This window comes from Haliotis asinina, chromosome 7 (genome assembly GCF_037392515.1).
Source record: "Haliotis asinina isolate JCU_RB_2024 chromosome 7, JCU_Hal_asi_v2, whole genome shotgun sequence".
Taxonomy (NCBI): Eukaryota; Metazoa; Mollusca; class Gastropoda; order Lepetellida; family Haliotidae; genus Haliotis; species Haliotis asinina.
In genome coordinates this window covers 49,253,051-49,278,509 of record NC_090286.1, presented here as the reverse complement: position 1 = coordinate 49,278,509, position 25,459 = coordinate 49,253,051, and the positions used below count along the sequence as shown (strand labels likewise).

At 38.0% G+C, this 25,459-nt stretch overlaps 1 protein-coding gene across 17 annotated transcripts in view; it reads right to left on the bottom strand.

Moving 5' to 3' along the window:
- LOC137291729 (receptor-type tyrosine-protein phosphatase delta-like) overlaps nt 1-25,459 on the bottom strand; it is a 415,228-nt gene that overhangs the window by 27,651 nt on the left and 362,118 nt on the right. For 12 of the 17 annotated variants that reach the window (XM_067823205.1, XM_067823218.1, XM_067823217.1 and 9 more), the window contains 4 exons: nt 4,489-4,589; nt 3,762-3,960; nt 2,598-2,612; nt 1,570-1,581 (listed from right to left, as the gene is read on the bottom strand). In XM_067823205.1, coding sequence (XP_067679306.1) covers nt 1,570-1,581; nt 2,598-2,612; nt 3,762-3,960; nt 4,489-4,589 — 327 coding nt within the window. The remainder of the gene's footprint in view (nt 1-1,569; nt 1,582-2,597; nt 2,613-3,761; nt 3,961-4,488; nt 4,590-25,459) is intronic. The other 5 variants (XM_067823219.1, XM_067823213.1, XM_067823220.1 and 2 more) reach the window with 2 other exon arrangements.

Sequence of the window (25,459 nt, the reverse complement as noted above, 5' to 3'; positions counted from 1 at the left end):
ACATGGTGTTGCATGGGGAGTGCGCAATGGCCCTGTTGAATTCATAGCTTTGACACAGGTAAACTGTCATTTCAAGTATCTACCACAGTTACCTTTAAGTGTGAGACAATAAAATACGTCTATGTCTGGGTATAAAACATTTCAATTTGGTATGCAATGTTCCATTCAATATGTTGTATTTTGAATTTTCTGTGCAACTTAAATTGGGCATTCATCTTTAACTATACAAACAAACATAAAACTTTTTTTTCTGATAGAAATAAAAGTATGACACATGACAGATTAAAGTTCCACATCTATGTAAGTAGAGACAGGAGAACGTTACAATATCAGATGGTGTATGATATCACACTAATCCAAACAAAAGCCCATCAAATGTCAGAAATTATCACTTATAAATTTCATGTTCAACTGAATACAAGCCCTTTGCATGCAAATTATATTTCCATGACATGACTGTTGTCATCAGTCTTAAAATCAAACCTTCGTCTTATTGGAAATATGATATGACGAATATCAGCATGCATACATAAGAAGTATTTCTATAATGAAATAATTTCTTTCACAATGAATTAATCTCAAAAATGTTTTAAAAAATTGATTCTCAGATATGAACAAGTTTTGAGGAAAGCTGAATCATACTTGAGAGCAGACAAAGCATGTTTATGTAATATATCTGTCATGGTGACTTTTGAAAAGTTTTCTCGAAATATTTTCTCCAGGTCAACCTGTTGTGGTCAAAACTGTTATTGAGACAAAGTCAACATGCTGATTTATTTCAAAATTCACTTTAGAGAGTTACAAAGTTGAAAGCTTTTGTGACCTATGTGTACTTAGGCAGCCATGCATTGATTATCTACAGTACTGTGTCATCTTCACCTAGCGTGTTTCACCAATCCATACAATTTGGTTCTGTGATGAGCAGGCATGCTCGGTTAGTGTGTTCAGATCTAAAGTGGGTATGGGTTTCCATTCATTTCTTGTGATATCTATCTGTGACTAGCAACATTCAGTGATGTGACCTTTGGAAGTTTAACATGAATTTGTGTTTCCATTCCATGTGAATTCAAATGTCTAGCTGTGAGTCAGTTTCTGGCTACTTTGGATGCGCATTAGCCATGAAGAGTGACAGATCAGAAATATGTCCCCGCACCATGTTCGCTTTAACCTCGATCCACCGATATGAGAATGCTAAATTACGCAGTGTTTGGGTGGAAAGGGATTAAAATGACGCATAAATTGGATTGGGGTGTCAAGTGACAGGACAGTGTGGAATTCTTCAAACTTGAAAAGAAAAAAAAAATGGAATGAATGATTAACAATCTCCTGCGATACAAAATCAAGAGTGTGTAACAATTTAGAGTTATCACCCTTGTAAAGTTATTTGAAATTTGAATACATGAGACATTGACAGGTGTCAAATGCTGGGAAATACTTCAAGAAGGTCAAAAACCATCCTGTCTTTTCAGTGGAGTAGTTTCTTTGGGGATGTTTCAAACTTCTTTATAAACACATTTCAAGTTGATCGCAGGAGATTGCTGAATGTGAATGAAAGGGTATAACCCTCACCTGTCGGCCCAACTGTAGAGGTTGGAGGAAAAGAAATATTAAATTGGATTATTAATTGCAGGAAGAATGATAAAATGGCTACAATGTACACATATAATGACTTGTGACAACTGTTAGGCAAAGGATTCACTCTATATATATATGCGCGCTTGCAGCTAGCGCTTACTGCTCGAGTAAAATCAGATAAGTAAGGAGACGGCTTTTGCTGGTAAAATATGACATGCAAATGTTTTAGTAAATATATCGCTCTGTTAGCTTTGTCATGTCAACAATGCGCAGTTGCTTCAGCAGTTAACTTGCTGTGAAAGGTGCAAATATTGTTACCTTGTCTTAATCTAAAGCAAGCAATATTAACCTGCCAGAAGCATTTTCTTTGAAATATTACTACACACTCTACAGCTTATGGAAATATGAAAAAGAGCAAAAATAACAACTGCAGAAAACTTTGAAAACATTGACTACAGAGGTATATCCAGTCATATACGGGTGCAATGTCACAGTGAAAAAGGAGAGAAAAAAGTGAAATCGGGTGAAAATTGGTCCTAAAGTCATTCGATTGCAAAGTGCGCAACCCTACCTTGTTAACACTGACAATCAACGCAAACATCATATTGACTACAAATATACGCAGCACACAATCGCGCTAACATGAAAAATAGCAAATATTGACGGACTGACGGACGTATATATATTCATATAGACAGCCAGAGTATACATAGAAGAGCATACAGCATGCGAGCCAGCGCACTGCGGACGTGGGCGGGCGCAGAGGTCACTTGTACAGGTCAAAGGTCACACTGAGTAAAAAAGGGAGAAAACATCAAGCGGTCTTCTGGATGAAGACTTAGAGATGTCACTCGATGCATCTGATAGATAACTAACACATTGATAAGAAAAAATACTTCGATAGATTCGCAGACATGCAATCCAAGTCGGACAGAGTATCTCAAAAACTGTAGAGGACGCATGGTAGTGTTTCCCTACATAGGTATGTTAGAATACCTCATTCTTGTCTTCTCCGAACTTACCATCAAATATGGGCGCTGCAATGACATGAAATAGTCAACCAAACAATTCAACACTTGGCCTTCATACTTGCTAATATATCTTTTCGGCAATTTATTTCGCTTGCTAATTCCACAGCGTGGAAGGGCCGGAAACGCACAGAAAGAAAATCAAGAGAACCAAAGAGAAGGAAACAAGACTGTGTGATGAAAATAAAACAGAAATCTTTGAAATATGTGTGAATAGAATTAATGTGTATACGAAATTAATCTCTTCTCATGGAAGAATTACTGAATGCAAATGAAAAAAGTTTGTCATGTAACGAAACAATCAGAAAGTCATAATTATTGAATCTAAAATCATATGTTAACTTGTCAATTCATAATTCAAACAAATTTAATGTTGAATAATATCAGACAAATAATGGAAAAGTCGGACAAAGAAAGTGAGAAAAGTCGAAAGAAATGTAGGGATGCCAACTGAAACAGCGCATATGCAGGGTCTTGTTTAGAAGGGGGCAGCCAAAAACTTAAATTTGAGGGCAGGGGTCAAATCGCTCGCAATATAAACATTCCGGTTTTTCTAACCATGACATTGTCATGTAACTATAGCATGCAGAACCACTACATAATGCATTGTGGTATATTTGACAGAAACAAATCAAACTCTCCCAAAAGGCTTCAGAAAAAATAACCGAAACAAAAGCATGCATATAATTTGAATGCATTTTGCATTATCATCATTCTTGTATATATTTCAGAATGTAAGTTGTACTATATATGTACATAGAAGGCTGAAAACAAACATACAATTGGTTCTCAGGCTAATGTTTTCTTATAAAATTGGTGCAGGCAGGGCCTCTTTTGGGCAAAGTGACAAAAAAGCGTTCTACCAATGTGTCAGAACGTTGCTTTTTGTTAATTGAAAAGCAGAACTAAATATTGACATGCGGGTTTACTTTACTGCTGCTAGTGATGCCTGAGAACCAAGGATTTCCTTTTTCAGCCTAAACATGCATGGGATATTTGAGTTCATGCTAGGGTATAGGGATCACTATAATGCACAAATATAACTTGCTGAGTTGCAGGTCACATCATGTCATGTTGATGATCTAAGCATCCTGAAATCCAAAATGAAAATAAGCGGAACATGCCTGGCGGGCGCGGTCAAAGGGAGACGACTCTTACCTCCTTGTGTTGTCAACACTTGAATAGGGTGTGACATTGGTCCCTGGCCAATTCCAGAGAAAGCTAAAGCACTTAAAGTGTATGTTTTATTGGGTTCTAGTCCAGTGATGGTTGTCACTCTATTGTCATTTGTAACTTCCTGCACATCCCAGAAGAAGATTGGCTTCTGTGGTAGTAAAGTGTAGAACACTTTGTAACCCTGGAACACAAGACACAGGACATGAGAGTGAGTGAGTGACTGAGAGAGAAAGAGAGAGAGAGAGAGAGAGAGGGAGAGAAGGAGAGGGAATACTGTTTTACACGGCTTTAAGCAATATTCCAGCTGATACCAGAAATGTGGGAAATCAAACCTGGGTCTTCAGCATGACAAGCGAACGCTTTAACCACTAAGCTACCCCACCAACTCGTGTGTGCTTAAGTGAGTCAGTAAGTGAGCGAGGAAATGATGTTTTATGCAGCAATTTCACATACCATTTTACCTGTGGATGTTACCACAGATCGTTTCCTAAATATGCCAACACTTTAACCATCCCACCATCTCCCCTCGGAGAGATTATAGATGTCAAAGAATGGAAATTATGACAGTTATTAAACTAAAAAAATCCTAGAACAATGGCTTTTGTTTATATATCCAGTTCTAAAATATTAAGAAGGTAATATTTGTGTCAAAACATATTCGAGGAACGCATATACATGTATGTGCACATGTTATCACAGCACACGGTACCTGAATAATTCCATTTGGTATTTCTGGCTCATTCCAAGTGACAACGATGGTTGTTGGGCTGGCAGCACGCACCTGGACATTACGAGGTGGACTCCCAGGAGCTGAAGACACAAACAATAACAGTAAGTACATATTCCCCTTCATGTGATATATAAACAAATATCTACAATATCTGGAACAATAATGCCAGGACCACAATGCAATACAACAGATGCAAATGTAAACGCACAAATATATAACATGCTGTATTCTAGCATTTCTCCATATTCTCATGACTTGAAAGTTTCAAACGCCTAATGAAAAATCCACATAACATTCTACATAAAATCGGAATAAAACAAAATTAAAATTTGAATACTGTAGGACTCCAAAACAATCGACCTGACACTATAACTTTCACAATAATATGTTCACTTTAAACACAAATAAATTAGGACTAAACGAAATGATATTTTTAAAAAGAGACTGATTATTGTTTTAATTTCAATACTAAGACACAACTTTGCAATGAAGAACAGAAAATATCAGAGGCAAAAAAACAACAACTGTTGAACAACACATACACATGTGAACATCTATAGAAAAACAGCAGTAAAGAAATTGAACACAATGCAATGAAAACACAAGTGTTAAAATATCCTACATATCACCTACTTATGTGCTTATTAAAATCCAATTATGAAACAGAATGACTTTTGTAATTCACAAATAATAACCTATGTGAAAATTCTTTTGAAAAACATAATTCTAATTATAAAACCAAATTAAACAACTGCCCAACATTCAACCATACTGCTGACTAATCCAGTTTGTGCACAGGTAGTGTAGAGCACAAGGTACAGAGTTGCATCCCTTGGGAATAAAGGGTAGTGGGTTCATATCTTGTTTTGCTACAGAGACTAATCCTGTTTGTGCACAGGTAGTGTAGAGCACAAGGTACAGAGTTGCATCCCTTGGGAACAAAGGGTAGTGGGTTCATATCTTGTTTTGCTACAGAGACTAATCCTGTTTGTGCACAGGTAGTGTAGAGCACAAGGTACAGAGTTGCATCCCTTGGAAACAAAGGATAGTGGGTTCATATCTTGTTTTGCTCCAGATGCATTTCTGAGTAAGTCAGCACCATATCCACATGTACATTCTCATTGGTTTCATTGCAGTGATAACCTCTTGATTTTCACAAAGAATAACAGCATTTTCAATAGATTTTCACTTGAATAAATTTACTTGCAAATAGGCAAACAGAAATTGCTACATAACTTCAGTTTAACTTTGGTGACAGACTGTAACAATGCAATAAGTCATTAAAACCCACCAAAAAGAATTGCATCCCTGAGCAGCATTTTAGAAGTACAATACTGACAAACTTCACAGTCTGACAACAGAAGCAGCACCAGTACCAAAACGTTTCACTCAAGAAACTGAACTCATTCGTAAAGTTTGTCAATATCAATACAGCATATGATCTACATACAGCTCTACAATGAAGCATTCAATGTATGATGAGAAGGTGATATTCCCATGTTTACAATGTATGCGACAGACTACATGTTAAGCAAATCCTGGGCATAATCATCTGTCTAGGCAGGGAAAGATAACAGCATTTACTGTTGGGGATCCATGTAATTATGGTCTATTACACTAAGTCCTCTCATCGCTGGGAATACATAATGTAATGTGGGGTTATCTCGGCCGATCTGCCGCCCACCGCCACAAGATTCACCAGAATTCTACCCTAACAAAACATCCCGACACACAAGTTCTTTGTGTGTCTCACTCTATTTCAAACCAAATAGTTTGCTCATCCAATCCCCTGCATTTATTATCAACAGATTATACCTATGGTCTGTGACAATGGTAACTGTTCCAAACTTTTGACAAGATAACAGAGTCGCAGACTGGGAAGGGAAATAGATTAGGGTGTCCAGTGTCTAACATTGGCAGTGAACGTCAAGAACACAAATGTCTATTATTTCTCAGTAACACATACAAATGTTCAACATTCCAAAATGAATATGGACTGCTGGCTACTTTTAACCTTTTATCTTTTTATCACCTGGGTGACTGGCTAACTCTGCATCACCTTTAGTTTCTAAATACCATATAAATATGTTCAGCATTTTAAAATTAATATGCACTTTTTGTTACTTTTAATCTGTTATGTTAAGCTAGATCACTTATGTGACTGAGTAACTGGTGCCTGACCACAAATCCTTGACCATAAATAGCCTGCAACCTGCAGATCCATACTGGCTAGGGAAATGGTGGCAGCGTTGACGGTTGGGAATCACATCCTTGCACCAACTACAGACAGGCCCATACCACACTTCCTGTATCTTGATGGGAAAATATTTACACACGTCAGAGTGGTCACTGACTTATCTCATTGGTCAGTGGCTGGCCAAGAGATTTCCGCCTCCTGGGCATGTTGGATCATGTCTGGGCTGGAGGAAATGGACCTACCTGCCAAAAGACCTCATTTCCAAGCTATTTCAATACCAGACGCACCATAGAAAGGAGGAACATTTGTGGATGTGAGTGACTTGCAGAAAATAAAACAGTTGAAGTCGATGTCTCAACATTTGGTCTGTATGAGAGACAGGTGAGCTAAGCGGTTGAATCAGTAAATGAGTTAAGTTTTATGCCGCACTCAGCAATATTCCAGCCATATGGTGGCGGTTTGTAAATAATAGAGTCTGGACCAGACAATCCAGTGATCAACAACTTGACCATCGATCTGCACAATTGAGAACCGATGATGTGTCAACCAAGTCAGCAAGTGTGACTACCTGATCATGTCAGTTACCTCATACGACAAGCATAGTCCCCTTTTATGGTAAGCATGTATGGCTGAGGGCCTATTATACCTTCACATAGTAGACCCACTGAAATACCATTTTGGGCTGAAAGACACCCAGGTGTCGTGAAGCAGGCATTCAATAACTTCAACCAGTTACAGTTCATCACAATGTTATGATAGCTGAAGTAAAAATCAAATTTTCTCCTTAAACACCCAATCAGCCTTTACAGAGATCTTAGCGCAAAGATGACAATAATGCCCATACTTTATTGGCTTAACACAGCAGTAGTTCTAAGATTGCTTTGAGGGATTGGAGCCAGGGCTTAGATTTTCGAAGTTCTCTTAGCGCTAAGACCATCATAAGTTGATGTCAATGGCACTTACAACTATCTTAAAACTAAGAGAAGTTAAAAAATCTAGGCCTTCAAAAAATCATTCGAGCAATACAATGGGGGACCCCAGAATTAGGCTTCACACAATGTACCCAAGTGCAGAATCGAACCAGGCTTTTCAGCGTGACCAGTGAATGCTTCAACTACTGTGCTACCCCCACCACCATATTGAAAATCATGTCTAGTTTATTTTCTTATTGGAATACATGATACAGAAGTTTTGCTGATGTTGGGCAGGATAAGGATGATCTAAGGCATGGCATTCATCATGTTGATATCAGCACAGCAAGAATCTGACACACTGAAGCCCAGTCTTCAATCTCAAATCTCAATTTTCCATAGCAAGTGATTATAACATGGTAAACAAAGTCAAAATCACGTGAAACAAGCACCTCAAAAAACCTCACCTTCTCAATTTAGCAGCAGGTAACTCTGTGAATATTTCATCTTACAAAAATTATCATTTGAAACCATGATCACAAGCAGACATGCAGAGTGAGAAACTCAGGCTCATGCTTACCATAGGACCTTAACAGACTGCATGTACTTTCAACCATCCTAATGTCGCTCTTGCATACCCCATATATATTTATAATGTATGGAACATACCATTTTAATATTGATTTTACGAGTCAAGTTAAAACACTGGCTTATGTACAAAAACATACAGCAAACACCTCATTACCTTTCAGCTATAAAATAAACATACTTAATAGTGCGTTACATCTATGACCCCATCACTGCTACTACAGCTACTGTATCTATGAGTAGATCTATATACATTCATTTTACTTAGTCAAACAATACTGAAAACTTTATGTGTGCCATCAATAAAATACATATTTACATCAAAAGCAATCAACATTGAGGAAACACAAGTTCCACAAGATATGCATGTTTTTATAATCTGATAGGGGGTTAATGCACCCCATTTATGAACGTGTTAGGTAGCTTTAAACTGGGTGTTACCGGATATCAATAGAGAACTGCCTTGTCTTTATCAGGTAATTGTGTTTAAAGTGTCACGGATTTCCCTGCCTGACCTACACAACACAAGTCCCAACAAAACAGCAGATTCCACACATAGCAGTTCTTTGTCAGCAACAGTGACTCTCTGATGGTAGCACTGAGCATGTGTCTGGCTGATTAAACACCATCTTTTACAACCAAACACATTGCACTTGGTTCTCATCACTTTCAACATGAGAATAATGACACATTTGGCACTGTTTGTCTTTCAAACCTGAAACCCAAGATTCAACAGCTTTCCTTGGTACCCGGTTAAAACAGAAACGAGCTTTTAAACACCACAGAGAAATCAGATTGCATTTGTAGACTGATAATGATGATAGAAGCGAAGTCGACATTAAAAAGTCGAGTTTGGTTTGCTCCATTAACATGACAATGAACTCAGGCATATGGGGTAGCACAATGGTGAGTGTTGGGACTGACTGAAGAATGGCTGTGTTTAATTCCCAAAAGAACAGGCCCATTCTTTGAAACAATGTCTTTTTTTAGCAACTGCTCATGCTTGATGAATGTCAACTTCAGATATTGCCAACAGATAATGTGACAATATCAGGAACGTAACTATAGAAACGCTGGCAGTGTTCTTGCAATGCTCTACTGCTCACCTATTCCATGCTGTCGCTTTGAACAATTCGTAGTGAAAATGATTCTCACTTTAAACAGTCAATACGTAATGAAATATTACGCTTTATGTTGATAACACCCTGTAATTTAACAGTTTGGAAGAAAGGAATGTCACATCAATGGACTTATAAATGAATCATTAACTTCAAATTATTATTTGCTCAAAAATCTCTTTGATATCATCACTTTACAAACCATCACAATTAAAAAGGATTCAGGATGTTATCTAAAGACAAGGCTTGTACAAAAAAGTTCCACTGAAGTTCAATGTCATAGTTTGTCTGGAGTCCAAATACGTTTATTTTTCCTTTTATAACCAAAACACAAATAAACACAGAGAAAAAGAGCCTGGTAGACCTCTAAAGAAGCCAGCAAACTGCATGGGAAATGGAGATATGAAAATAAACTGAAAACAGCCGAAACCTTGAAGCTGGATTGGAGCCATGGGTTAACCATATGGCTGGCAGCAACACAAGCGAGCTATACTACAAGAATGTAGGACCAATACACCCAAAATATTGTCAAAACCAGCAATTCCAACTTGGAATCGGTAGAACTAATTGCCATGTATTGATTTTCTCTTTGACTATGACAAATGTAATTAGCTTGAAAAGAAAATAATATAAAATCCTGATTGAAAATTTTACCTTCAGGCATAAAATGAATTCTACTGAAGCACGTTCAGTTATCTTTGGAATTCTGTGCCACCTGGTTTTATGGATTGAACCAGGCCCAAAAGTAATCATTGGATTTTCACAACTGCTTGACTGACTTCAAATTTCCCACATAAGTTCTTTTTCATTGCCTATTTTGATGAAAGGGCAACTAACCCAACAATATAACATACATGCTCAAGAGGCAGAACAAAAATATGTAATCTTTTTGTAAATTTCTGAAATCCCTAAACCTCCTTCTTAGAGTTCACTGGGTGCTTTCTCTCCACAATGATTGTTTCATGAAATCAAAAGACAATTTAAAGATTAATCCATTATGGACACATCAAGTTATTATGGCAAATCTGAATGAAATACCAAACGAAAAAAATATATATATAAATAAACATAAACAAAAATAGAATGCAACATGGTGTCAAATGACAAAAACTATCAATAAAATATCTCAAAAGAAACTATAAAGTCTGAAAATACAAATTACCACTATTTACATTTAAATGCTTTCAACTCTTTCATATGTTAATACTTTTTCTTGGTTTAAAACACTATCACATCTTCAGTTCGATAATTTAAAATCAAAACAGTAGAACTGTCATTCACAATTTGGCTACAAACAGGATACAGCAGTTTCTCCATTCTTTCTGCATTTAAGAATTATGTAGTGAATGCAAACATTGTCATATCTCCCCTGCAGCAATGACAACTACAAACAGTTCCATCAGTATCTGTAACAACATCATCTCCATGACAGAGTAACTGTCTGCAAGAATGACAACATGTCATACCAACAGGGAATACAGGATCATCCCACTGGCACTGTGAAGACAAGCAGAAGTCATTCACTGTAGATAGAGGGGAAACATCTAGGACGGGGCGTGCGTAGTATTGAAGATCAGCTCATCATTAATGGGAGTACAACACGATTAAACAAATATGAAATCCTGGTTTTCTTGAGTAATCAACATTAACTACCAAATCAACTCTAATGTATGTCTGAGGTCTGTTTCACTCCTGGGTCATGGGTCTGTTTCACTCTTGGGTCATGGGTCTGTTTCACTCCTGGGTCATGGGTCTGTTTCACTCCTGGTTCAAACATGAATCCATATATTCAAAGAGTATTTGCTATCAATAAAACTTGTACTTGCTGTCAACAATTTTAACAAGAGGCCCTCAAAAGAATGACTTTCTGCATCCAGGTATCAAACATTAACTGATGAGACTGAAAATGCAACCAATCCAACCCCCAGCCAGAGCACCTGGTGGATCTGTTAGCCACAGTGCAAAGAAGACCTCTTAGCCACAGTGTAAAGTGGATCTCCTAGCCACAGCGCAAAGAGGATCTCCTGAGCCAGAGATCTTGTTGGGCCTTCCAGTCACGGCTCAGAGTAGATCTCCCAAACAGAGATTTTGTTGTGACTTCCAGTCACAGCTCAAAGTCAATCTCCCAGTAGTGAATAGTGGATCTCCCAGCCACACAGCTGAGTGGAATGATCTTCAATAGAGCAGAGTGGATCTCCCAGCCACAGCTTTTGGTGGGACTTCTTGCCAGAGCTCATGTTCTGTGTTCACACAAAAGCCTTCTCCAAATGTCTCCTCCATATTGCCATGGCAAAAACACAGCCATACACGCTCATTGCGTTTGACATCAGTCATGGCCCAGCTACCTCATCTCGGGAGGTTTTCTTTACAGTCCATGGCTTACACATTGACGTTTTTGTTAAGAAGTTGAAGCAATGTAGATATAAGTAAAATACATGCAGCTTAAACATCATGGCCAAGTTCATCAGATCTTGACTGAAATTTAATATTTGTATTGTGTGATTAATTATCAAATCTTCCTGTGAGGAAGTCTGTTTCTATCATATGTTGTGTCGCCTTGAAAAAACATGGAGGACTTATTATCATGTCTCTGTCTGTGTGTGTGTGTGTGTGTGTGTGTGTGTGTGTGTGTGTGTGTGTGTGTGTGTGTGTGTGTGTGTGTGTGTGTTCCTTTCAAATTTCTGCTGGGACCATGCTCTCTGATTGTTGATTAAAAATGGCTTTAATGCAGTGACAACACGTCTCAAAAAGAACACTGACACTTTGATCGTTGTCATTGAATGTGAAAAAAAGTCCATAAATTAAGAAAGGATATTAACACACTGGAGATTACAAATTTACTACTATGAACCAAGTAGGGTCCATTAACAAAGAAAACAAAGTAAACTTAGATCACTAATATTGATATTAATCTACCTGAAGAATTTTACATAAGAACTTCAAAGGCCAGTTTGTGAGTGTATTATTAAAAAATCATATCATGAACTTCTCACTACTAATTATATCTTGATTCCATCATCAACAATGAAAAATAATTAAACCTATTGCCATTGATATATTTCTTTGTTGTATGTCTATGTACAAGTTCCTAACAGCCACTCAATTTATTTCAGTGACTTGTACTGTATAAGGCTCTATTCACTGAGCAGGAGCGTTAATGAATGAAGGAGCTGGTGTGTCAGGAGTAACATGGATTCCTGTTGTGTATGAGATAGCAATTCCACAGAGACACCTGCAACATCAATCTTGCATAACCATCACTACTAGAGTTACATCATTCACAGGCATGATGGACTCGACCCACAACCACCATTGTTATCATTAGAAGGAACATCTTGCATTACTAACAGATGTCCTAATGGAACTAACCCATATGAATACACTTGGACCACACCTAGGGCTGACCGTCTGCTCCATGGTCTTCGGATAACTGCATGGCTAACTGTCTGCTCAAGCTATATCAGTTCCTTTAACCATCCGTTTGGGTTCAATTCCACCTCTGTTCACCTGAGTGACCACAAACTAGCTATGGTTTGCAGAGAATGTGCCACAAGGCAAACCTAATTAGCATATAACTAGCTGTTGAACTGGGCCTTCAGGACTAAGTATTTCCCTCAGGGTAACTACTTTCATGCCTGAAGTACGTAAGTGTGGCACTACAAGACCAGATTACATTTGAGAAGCATGGCTTACAGTATCTATGTAAAGTAACCCACTATGGATGGAAGAAACCCCCCAACAGAGAAAACCTTACACACAACCTCACAAGAAACTGGACAAAACATTAAGGAAATAAATCTCAAAATGCTCCACAATCTACATTTAGATTTTTTGATAGTTCTGTGAGTCACACCAATCATGACTAACAGACTTATCTTTAAGACTTGGACCACCACAGGTGATGGAAAGCAGATATGGTAAATTTTGATACTGAGCATGTTGAGAATGGTCAGATGACCTGAGGTCAAATATCTGACCACCTCCAACTGTGCCAGGTGTTGAGAGATGACTAGCAAATCCTTGTTGAAGATGACAGACCACTGGTCAAGTGGCTCAAGAATGTCAGGGGCAGTTGGAAATGAAGGCAGAGCACACATAGTTGCCAGAAGGTATTCAGAAGCAGCAGCTTCACAGACTCCAGTAAGAATTCTTGAAGAACCTGATCAACAGTAATATGGCTTTCTCACTTTAACTGTTAAGTAAAAGTGTTGGATGGACGAGGGATTGGCCTGGAGTGGACGACTGGCCTGGAGTGGACCGTACAAATTGTATCACACAGGAACTGAACCATGTACACTCTCCATCAGGATACCCAACAGCTCTCTGTTCCATGTAACATCACATTTGTACTATCTTCAGCATGAATCAAACATTCATGATGTTTACTCCATAAATACCCTTTCAATCAACCAAAAGGCAATGTCTAAGTTTTTTTGTCACTGTACAAATGTTACTGAATCTTAGGATTAAGGAGGCAACATGTACAAAGCCTATTATTCTAAATATTACATGAAGCTCTCAAGAATACAATGCAATAATTGAGTAAACTGAAGAATAAAATCACCTTTTTAGATTTAAGGTATGCAATTTATTGCTTAACCTGTTGAGTTGGATCGAAGTTTTCAGTGTGAATTTGCAAGCACTGAAGAAGTTATAAAGAATTCATAACCAACAGAATGTGTTTTGAACGTGTAAGAGATGTACTTCTAAATCCATCAAAGATATCATCAGTGGTCTACATCATGATTATGATATCTTGATATCGCTGGGTATGAGAGATACACCTGATGTTTCCCTATATTTCTCAAGTCCTCCATCAAGGTTTCTGGAGTCTGTTTATAGCTACTGGGACCATAGAGTTCCACATCAGGTCACCCAGTCCAGGAATGGGGAATCAAGTATCATTTGACAGCATCTGAATTCTTGACATTAATGGTACTGCACTTTGTTTCCTTTCGCCCAGGATGACGTGTTGTTTTAACATTGAGCTTATGTATGGCAGAGATAAAAGACAGAAGCCAGGAATAGAGAAAAGAGTTCTACCTACTGGTATTAACATCTTACAAGACAGATATATTGTTTTGTCTGAGGTCATGATACAGTTCTTATCAAACATAAATCTCATGGTGTATATAAGAAAGTGTTCAAGCTGATGGTCGTAAATGAGAGCATCGGATGTCAAACGTCTATTCTATAATTAACACCTCCCTGTGTAGTACGATACACTACTCCATGTGATATTGGTTTGACATTTAACAAAAGAATAGGCAGGATGAAACAAAAAGCTAAACATTCTTAAACTTTGTAATCAACCTTTCTGAGGGCTGCTACAACAAAGGGATGTGAAATCTGAATATTGAACGTCATAAAAGTCATAGTATCTTCCCTTACAGACATATTGTGATTGCAAGTGTATCACCTGATCACAGATGGCAAGAAGACGGGAATAGATACATGAGGTAGCATTATCTGACATTGCTGGCGAAACATTCAGGTAGAATATCTCCTTATGGCTGGAAGATGGTGATCTGAAGTGGTGGAATGGTGCTGTGATTGGCCCAGGGTTAGGTATGTATTGTGGCTGAACCGATAATACTTAGGCAGGGTTATATATATCTTCAGTCAGCAATCGGTGTAAGGAAAACAAGACCTGACCAAATAAATACTATTTGTATTGCTTTTACGTTTTAAGATCAAGTTCTGTATAGCATTAAATCAGAACCATTACTACAGAAAGTCACAGTCTTCTACAAAAGCTACTAGACTCACTACAATTGGCATCATTCTGGGGTGTTTCTGTGCTTGGTGGTGGTTGAAAATGTATTCATGGTATGATGAAAGAGTTAATGGTTGTGTTCAGTGAGGTTTTTGAGAAAAGCTGCTTGACATTGCTAATGTTAACCGTTCTAGTTACTGTACTTTACCCTTGGAGAATGTTATGACTGACTGTCTTGACAACACAGGCAGAAAAGACAAAGTTGTGTTGTGACAGAAGGCTTTGAGGTGGGTGTGATCTTTTCAAGTATCTGTGGAGTATAGCGGCAGAAAGGGAGATTTGGAGTTAGTTGATGAAGTCAGATCTACAGAATAAACATTTATAAAAGGGACCACATGAAATAATTCTCTCTCAAGGACAAGAAACATATATCTGTATATCAGTTTTGATATGATTACAACCACATATTCACTGCTGATGTAGGCTTGGAACAAAACATCCTGTGACTTGTATGGCATCAAATCAAGACAGGTCGGATTACAAACACAACATTACTCTGCTAAACACAACCATCATATCGAAACAATGCTTGTATTTGTTGAATGGAGACCCTGAATAAATCAAGATCTATGGTGGATTTATAAAGGTAGCACTTAATGCTTTGCACACTGCCAGTGAAATGTATACTGCAACTAGGGGAAAATGACCTTATGAGATGGTCTGAATCAAGCAGGATGTCAGGATGTTGATGGACATTTTGCTGAAATAAGCGAACATATTCTGAATCACAATGGACATGTATTGAAAGTTGACACAAATAATATTGAATATACTGCCCCCCCCAAAAATAAAACTCAGATATCATATACAAACGAAAACATACCATGTAATGCTTTGCTTCCCATGCTATGGTATATTTTGCCATTGAAAAAAAGCTTAAAGATCATTTGAATTCAAAAGGCCCTAAACTTGATGAATGCTATTACATTGTTGCTGAGCACTATACCACTGAAATAAAGCAGGATGATGAATCCAAATGGACCTCTATACAGGCAGAGTCAGTATTTCTTGTCAGCATGCCAGCCAGTTGTGATTGCTGACCATCTGTGGTTGGGCTAACTGAATGCTATCTCCCACATCACTACTTGTATTTTCCTAACCTTTCCAAACACATGCATGTCTTGAGGGTATACTCCACAATGTAGGCTGTTTACATTTCGCCCTGCCTCCCTGGGATCTAAGGAAGGCTATCCAGGTAAAAGCATATGTTTGAATCATTTTAGATATATTTTTCATATATAATATTGCACCATCGGAACAGCTCACACAAATGTGGCAAAAGATTAAGTGCTCTAATATGACCTTTCAGAATCCACATTTTGACATAGAAAACACCCATGATAATATGACTCATAAATACATGAATCTTTAAATTTCAAATACAGATGACTGAGTTATGAGTCAGTACCATAATCAGATACCTTTTTTGTTACCCAAGTATGATCTTCAATGTTTCCCCTGAGAATGACTATTAATGTTTAACACGACCTGAATTCGACAGCAAAAGGGTTACCCATCTCTGTGATAAACACTCTGGTTGAAGATTGACGGTGTATATTTAGAAAGTGAACCCAAGTGATCATTTTTCAGACCTCTGGCTTCAAGCCACTTCTGACAGCACTCAAGATCTTCTCTTCATCAGGCTTGAAAAAATGGACAAAGGTGCCAGGAAAACTTCTCTCCATTTAAGATAAAGGAGGTAATCTAATTATAAGTATCTTGTTTGTCACCGCTGTGATGGCTGTTTTTATCTAACTGATACATAAACTGATCAGAAGGTCGCTGGAGATACTGATGAATATAATATCTGATTAATGTCGGCGCCAGCTGGTTTGACATCATCTATATTGTAAGCAACGCCTGTATTAGAAAAGAAAGACTAGTGTCCATTTTGACAAGTAAGCTAAGAATGGATAGAGGTCAAATAACAAATGAAATAACTGATGGACCTCTGTCCAGTAGCATGCATATGGAAATAATGCAGCTGTTGTCTGGTATTTTGAACATGAATTTGGCATATGAGTTTAAAATACTTTCAACCACTTAAGCTTCAAAAACTTCATACCTCATGTAACTGTTTCATCTCTGAGCATAAGCATTAACACCTGCTGTGTTACAAGCAAATCAATCAAATCTTATCTTGACATAACACAATCTACAGTCACATACTGGCAAATATTTCAGTGGGCTGCAAATCCAGCCTCAAAGATGTTATCTCCCTTGTAGATCCAAGAGTGGCCCTTTCAGTCCTATCCAGTAGCATGCACTTTTACACTCTATAACTGCCCCAAACAACTCAACTGTTAGTAAGGCTAAGTTAAGCTATACTCAAGTTCAAATTTTATGGAATAACAGAAAATTTCCAAAATAAAAAAGACCAAGTTGTAACATTAAAGGTCTAAAATATTTGGTAATGATGATAAAAATGAAATAAAGAGCATCCTTTTACAACTTACAGAACCAATAAATCAGTGCATTGACAATCTTTTATTAAAGATTTAATGGATGAAAAGAATTCTATAACGCGATATCATTTCTTTTGCTAAAGCCTTTGGTACAGTGTCAGGAAAGCAATTTATGCCACAACAAAACAATGAAATACCGTGTTAAAATCAAGCATTTAGGATATATTAAAAAGACGTTTTGAACTCAATCTTCATTACTAACTGCTATTAATATATAATATAAATCACATAAATAACTGCATAAAGGAGAAAGTGTATCTCAGTGAGCTTTCACATACTCTCAAATACTGAAGGTTGTGGCAATGGGAACAAATTCATAGTACTCCTGTCCTCTCTTTAGGCTGAACTTTCAAGGAATTCTGCGAGGAGCCAAGCCGAGGAGCCAAGCCGAGGAGCCAAGTGGTTACTAGGCATGATGTGCCCCTTCGTCTTCCCCACCCACAGCACAGGTACCCTGACTCTGTCCACTGATCATCAGTGGTATGGCAAGCAGCTTTCTCATATCACCCTGACCTCTCACCGACCTCAATGAAAATTCTCTCCAGGAACCACCTCCACGTTCTTTGCCAGTTTTCCCAAGCCCCAACATTGAGAACTGAGCTGTGGGTGAGCTACAGAACATGATGTACTCTACATGCTTTTATGTTGGAATTGTAAGAAGGCACCATTGTGCTACAACAAAAGGAACATGCAGTTCTTCCCAAATGGCATCATTGGCAATGGGCCACCTATGTGATCCAAGATGCCAAAAATAATCCAACTCCTTTGAAGCCATTTGTAGCCCCCTGACACTGATTTGACATATCATTTCTTAAAAACTATCACCTGATATTTCATTGGTTTTGAACTGCAGACTGACGACCTTTCAATAGACATTAAGACTTTTTCCTTTACTATGTATCAGGCAAATATTTAAAAAAATACTGCCTAACGGGTGAATAACATACTCGTAATTTATGCATATTCTAGAGCTCTTGATAAGAGCAAGAGTGAGTGAGTGAATACAGTTTTATGCCCCTTTTAACAATATTCCAGTAATATCATGGTGGGGGACACAAGAAATAAGCTTCACACATTGTACCCAGGTGAGGAATCGAACCTGGGTCTTCAGTGTGATGAGCGAATGCATTAACCACGAGGCTACCCTATGGTCCTGATAAGTACAAGAGCCAGAGTTAGTGAGTCAGTTGGGATTAATATTACTGCCACCAGAGGCGTCAACATTCTGATTATTTCATGGCATATGTGAGAGCCTGCAAGAACACAGTGGTATGGCAGCACTGTAATTGGATAACTCAACTGAAATAAACCATATACATGAATCTGTTGTACTGTTCACTGCTGGAGAAAAAACATCAGTTCCACCAACTTATGGCCAAAGTCTTAGAGAAATGGAGAAATGCCATAAAAACTAATATTATTAGGATCATGTTTTGGGAACACTGCCATGTGAGTGAAAGATTTACAACAAATTATGAAGAAATCTTTCAAATAAATGCAACATCTGAAAGGATGGTGTGCAAGCTTACATTATACAAGATATGATTTTAACATATTCTGACACACTTAACAGATTTCCCACATAATTTAGAGGGCTAACTCAATGCATGACATTTTTAATTACAACTGGCTTACAAATGTCACTGAAAATAAACACTGACGTATCTGCTCAAATCTAGCAAAATATTTATTTTTGGGGGGGCCACAGGGTGATGAGATCTTTCAAGAAAACAACAGTTCTGACATATCAGTGTAAAGACATTTTTCATCTACATATTGTGTGGGGTCCGTTAAGTGCTTGAAGTGAATATTTCAGATGTGTTAGGCTGCAATGGAATCCACCTAAGGATTCCTTAATCAATTGACAAGCCAGTCTGCATACACCATAACCCTCAGGAAGATCGCTATCTCCATGCGGGACAGTAGGGGCATGAGAAATTACATTTCCAAAGACTGTCTCAATACTCATGTGACATGATGTCCTCTTGAAAAAATAATCCAATTTTAAATTTCGTCTGTATGTAGGTCTCCAACTGAAGCGAGGAGCTTGTTATGTCAGAAACACATGTTTGATGTTGTTAACTGTCTACCCTGGAACCATAAAACAGATGCGTGGACCCTGAAGTGGTATAACTACTGTGGATTTTTTAAAGTTCTTGGTAGTCTGAAGAACATATGGAACGCGTATGAAGTTTGACTTCAGCTGTAGTTGTTTTGTCTTCTACCGTATGAAAATGTTGGGTTCCAATTATTGGTTGTTTATCAAATACGGAATGTTTGCATTTCATTCTGGTTCCGGAACAAGTATTTCCTCAGAAATTCTACTGCTCCATCGAGATAAACACAATGTACAGTTCACAATAAAGTAATGTAGTATTTACCTGACCTGTAGTGAACAAAGCTCAATCTGAAAGTTGCTTGGCCAGACTCCCTCTTGAGACTAACTGGCTCTAGTCCTTACAATTCCAGTTCCCTTAAAAATGAACTGATCTTTAAGTCGACCTTGTACGTTATGCATCTCTTTTTCCACCAAATGATGTTCAGGATGAAATTTTGCTTAATGGATAGAATAAAAATATATGCTGTCTGGTATATTTCCTTAATCTGCCATTTATGAACTTGAGATATAATAAAGTCAGATGTAGGATATGACCAAATATTAGTTATAACAATATCAATTAAAATCTTGGGAGCAATTTTTGAGCAATGCTAATATCAACATATTCCCACCCATATGGCCAACCCTTAACAGGGGCAGCAACAAACATCATCCTTGGCTTATCAAACACCCAACTGGGCAGGGCGGTCCACAAGCCAAACTGGCTGTCTGGAGAAAGATGCGGTCCTGATGGCAGTTTGATGTATGTGACCCCCTGCTGTCTCTAGCACCTCTACCCTCCCTGGATAAGCTATCATCATAAACATGAATGCTACCAGAGATTGCTTACTTATGTCTCATTGGAAGTCGTTAAAAAAAGTAGAAGTCCATCTATTGAAGATGAGCTGACATCTAAGCTATGTACAAAGCATTTATATTCTGTGCCTCAGGAAAGTTACACATTCATATCCTGGATTTAAGGAAAGTTACAAATTTTATCCCAGGTCTTATTAAAGTTCTACATGTATATCCCAGGTTTCAGGAAAGTTAAACTTTCATATCCCTGGTCTTTGGAGAGTTACACATTTTTATCCTGGGTTTCCAGAACAGGAACTTTTATATCCCGGGTCTTTGGAGAGTTACACATTTTTATCCTGGGTTTCAGGAAACAGGAACTTTTACATCCCGGGTCTTTGGAAAGTTACATTCATATTACACGGAATTGTACTGTCACATGTATCATATCTGATATATATTGTTTTCACATAACAAAAGTAATATTGCCTGCAATTTTCGGCTAAAAAACCCACTAAAACTCATGTTAAAGTCAAGCCTTGTCCAGTCAAACCTAAATTTGCAGAAAACATACACTTGTGCACTCATAATAGCATTACAGTATGGATTTGACTGAAAACAAACTATTTATGGTTCAGGGGTTGTGAAAGAGAGTAAAACTTTGGCAGAAACTGAAATAATATCATTATCTTAACAAGTCGAAGTCTTTTTTCGTCTTCACAATTTAATGCCATTTATCCTGATAATCTTATGTAATTATATCCACTACTTTAGCCTTACTAGCCTAAGGCATTTTACCCTATCATCTACTACTGCAGAGCTGCAGACAAGGCTCTAGCACAAGCCATTGCCATTCACTCAAAGACAATGTATTGCTCAATAGTGTACAAAATTGCAGCACATCTACACACACAGTGCCATTAATGAACTTGTGCCACTGTTCAAAGTCCACATCAATCCAAATTCAGACTCTTATGTTATATCATTTTCGTTGATAGGAATCACGACACAGTGAGGTGATTTCAATTTATGTTACTTTTAAATAAAACAAAACAAATTCTTGAAGCAAAGGTGAGAAAATACTGTGATAAATGTGAGGAATGATCAACACCTTCCATGTATAGACACACACTTAGCCACAAAGTAACTTAGTATGACCACCGTATCTACCGGGTCAGCTCTTCCAATCAGAATTGGTTTGTGGGGTCCTATTCGAACCTGGAATACCCCATAAGCATGATGGTAGTAAGACCCTCACTTTTGCATTGCTCATGAAAGTGTTGTCTATCCCATCAGGTTTCCATCCTGCTAAAGTAAGTCATTCACCAACATCATAAAAAGTGCATCAGCAAGACCTTTCCACATTCTCTGGAGACATCCACACTGATCATGATTAAATATTTATTGAAGTCACTACTCTGAAGTTGAAGAAACAATTTATTCTCCAAATGAAAAACTGACTTGTGAAATGTTAAACAAGGAGATGAAACCTGGCAAAGGTTAGGTAACCCAGACTCTGGACCAGTAACAAGAGTTACTCAGTAGGCAGGTGTTACGCATGTTAACATCTGACGATGAAAGTTATACACCAGCTCCGCTTTCATATCTCTCTGGATAACTCATGACAGCATGCAACTGTGCATCTTGAAAACAACTTGTTTCAGCTAACTTCCATAACAAATTAGTGGTGTATATGCCTCAAAATAAGAGTTTCCAAAACTCTTGAAGAAACTTGGAAACCAAATGCTGAATGTGTATTAACATGTTTTTACTTTGAACATAAGATGTTCCAACATTCAAAGAGGTTTCTGAGTCATGAAAAATAACCAATTAAGAGGTAATTTCTATCCAGCTCATGTGATTATCTTTCCCATAGGGAAGCTTTTGGTGCTGAGATTCTGAGACACACTGTTATCTGATACAGATAGCAGTTCTCTATTTAACATAGGTTTCAGCCTCTACTCTCAACCTCCAACAGCTAATTGCAAATAGGATATATACTGTTCTGGGTGATTCTTTCAGAGTCTGATGTCCAGTATTTTAAGTTTAACACAGCTGCAGTGTTTTTGTCAATATTGTGTTGATTGATTTTAGGAACATAACATCCATTTGTATGTTGAGTGCCCTCTTACTTCACACCCAACTGGAAACATGGAAAAAGAGCTTTGAGTACTGCACTGTAATGTTCAGACAATACTTTTTGCATTACAATCAAGACAGACAAGCATTCTGGTCCAGAAAACATATATTCAGACAATATGCAACCAAATGTTTTGAAGCATTATGCCATTCGTAAGTCTATGATAAAGTCCATGATAGGTCGTAACGTTACGAACCCTTTGTGGATCATGACCCAGTACCCTAACTGTCTCCTACAATGATTTAACACAAACGTATAGTAGGTGTTCTGTAGAACAGGCCTGACTTTCACATGAGAAAACCCTGCATCCATAATGCTGACCTACTGTGTAGATATGAGATGTAAAAGTCAAACGCATGTCAAGATATTTTTATGGTAGATAGGATAGATAAGAGCCTTTGAAGAGGATGTGAAGCATATTTAGTAGAGGAAGTATATTTGATGTGAAGTAATCTGGTCTAAGTCTGGGAAGATCTGGCAAACATGTTCAGTTTCACCTTTTTTCTTCCACTGACCCTGCATCCCTTCACTGTTACAAGATCCAATACATTGCCATGACCCAACAGGAAGACCTAGTAATGTAAAACTTAATGTCGTACATGTGGCTCACATCATCACAGTTTCAGTCTGGTACACTCCCAGGAGCAGGTCTGTTTGAAACAGCCGGGAAATGTTATATTGATATGTGAATAGCAGAAATAAACACCTGCTGATGGAGTCATTCCTCAATGTTTCTCAACACATATTGCAACCTGCATTCATTTGTTGAGCAGTATCATCCACTGAAATACAAAAGCCTGGGCCCTGTTCTGCAAAGCTGCTACAATACCAAAAGTGCCAAAAGTCTACATGAAGCACACATAAAGTTACCATCATCTTCAAAAGATGTATCTGGAAAGTCTATATCAAAATATAGAAGTTACGATCTTCACAAAGTTACAATTTGAAAGTCAACATCATATTGGGGAAGTTTCAACCATCTTGCTTGAAGACAGTGGAATGGAAACCCGACCTGACATGTTGCAACCTACAGTCATTTGTCACAGATGAGTCAAACCAGATCTTGACTTGGAGCCAAAATAATTATGTGTTCTATGTCACAGACAGGCCAGCATAGACTTGAACAAGTCTCTAAGGAAGTAATCATTAGTTTAATTTACAGATTAAATTACTAAAAAGGAAGTCCCTAATAAAGACTGGCCTCCTTACGCTGTCAGCTTATTTACACTAGCCTTCTTAAGGAGTAGAATAAATTTACATATATGGACTAAGCATTCTTGGAGCAAGTCTATGGTCAGTGTGGCTTCACCTCTTGGTGTTCTGTCCAGAGAGTTGTACAACCTATTCATTACTTTCTCTGCCCATCTTCTGACAATTTAGTAAGAGTAGTTGGCCTCCCCTGACACCTGCATGCCTCTGCAGGCCAACTGCACATCAGATGTACGAGGAGCATTCCTATTCTCACAACAACAAAAGACTGTCCACATGTGGAATAACAGACTGAAGAAATGTGGTAAAAAGTTGGCACCTCGGACATGATGGCTGTATAAGCTTGGCATTTATCAGCAGACTTGACGGGGTGAGACCTTCACTCCATACCTAACACAAATTGGATCCAGGGAAAATTCTGAGCTTCTTTGGAAGTCAACTTCTTCACATATTCACATATAGTAAATGAGTGAGTTTTTATGGGTGGTGAGTGAGTGAGTGAGCAAGTGAGTGAGTACTTCAGTTATATCACAGGTCTCTAGATAAAAGAGGAATGATGTTCCAATATGCATTATTAAGAGTATTAATCAGTGAAGAAGAGTTTCCTCTGATGTTTGAACACATTAATTGACTTGAGTCCTTTTTTCAGCCATTCAAACTCAGTTATGTTTTTCTGGATTTCAGTAAAAGACAATGGAAGCTGCATTTGGTCAACTCAGAGTATGATTTAAAATTTGTTTACTTCCGAATTTCCACATGTGACTCAGAAAGCAAACAGTCCTTGAATGTCAACAGTATAATCTGTGATTCCACCATCCTATGTTTCTGTTCACTAGGAGGAGTTGTGTACAGAAGTAAATCACTCTTTACTGACAACACTCAACAACTCACTTTTTAGCCCACTCTGTAATAAGGTAATTTCTAACGTAACAAGATGGAGAGATACAGGCAAGAAGATAGCCCTGTAGTTTGGTGCTAACTATCCCAAGTGTGAGCATGACAAAGTACACAGCATCACTCTATGTTCCTCCATTCAGCCACAAATAACCTGTTGATGATATCACTGCAATTACCTTCATTCTCTGCTCGTTAAGTGATACAACCACACTAAGCCTACAGTGCAACCATGAAGACCTACTAGACGATAGCTTTGGAGGACATATATGACACATACACAAAATAGTAAATCAGATTATTCTATTTCCAGGTCCCTCTGTCTGTAGTCCTAGTGTAGATGTCCAGTTAATGTGAGAGTCACCCGTGACAGGCTGTCACATCACGTCAGTGAGAGCAGTTCTGAAAGTTGGGTGAGATTTAGGAGCAGGGCATGTCTGGCACAGAGCGAACAGACACAGAATGTCAAAATGTCATGGAAGAATTGATGTTCCATAGCGGACACTTAAGTTAGTTAAAAGGCTCCCAAGATATGCCTCGTCCCAGGATTAAGTGAAGGTTTGATTGTGGAATGTGTCATCGCACCTCTGATGCCAATGTGCTTCCAAGACATCACTGGTGGAGTACAGGGAGGACCAGACTGATGGGGGACAGAGAAGACAAGACTAGCTGAGTACAGATGTCATGAGGTCATGCACTAGACATGTTCAGAGACTCATTCCTCAAGTTTATCTCCAAGAGCTAGTATACAGACAATAC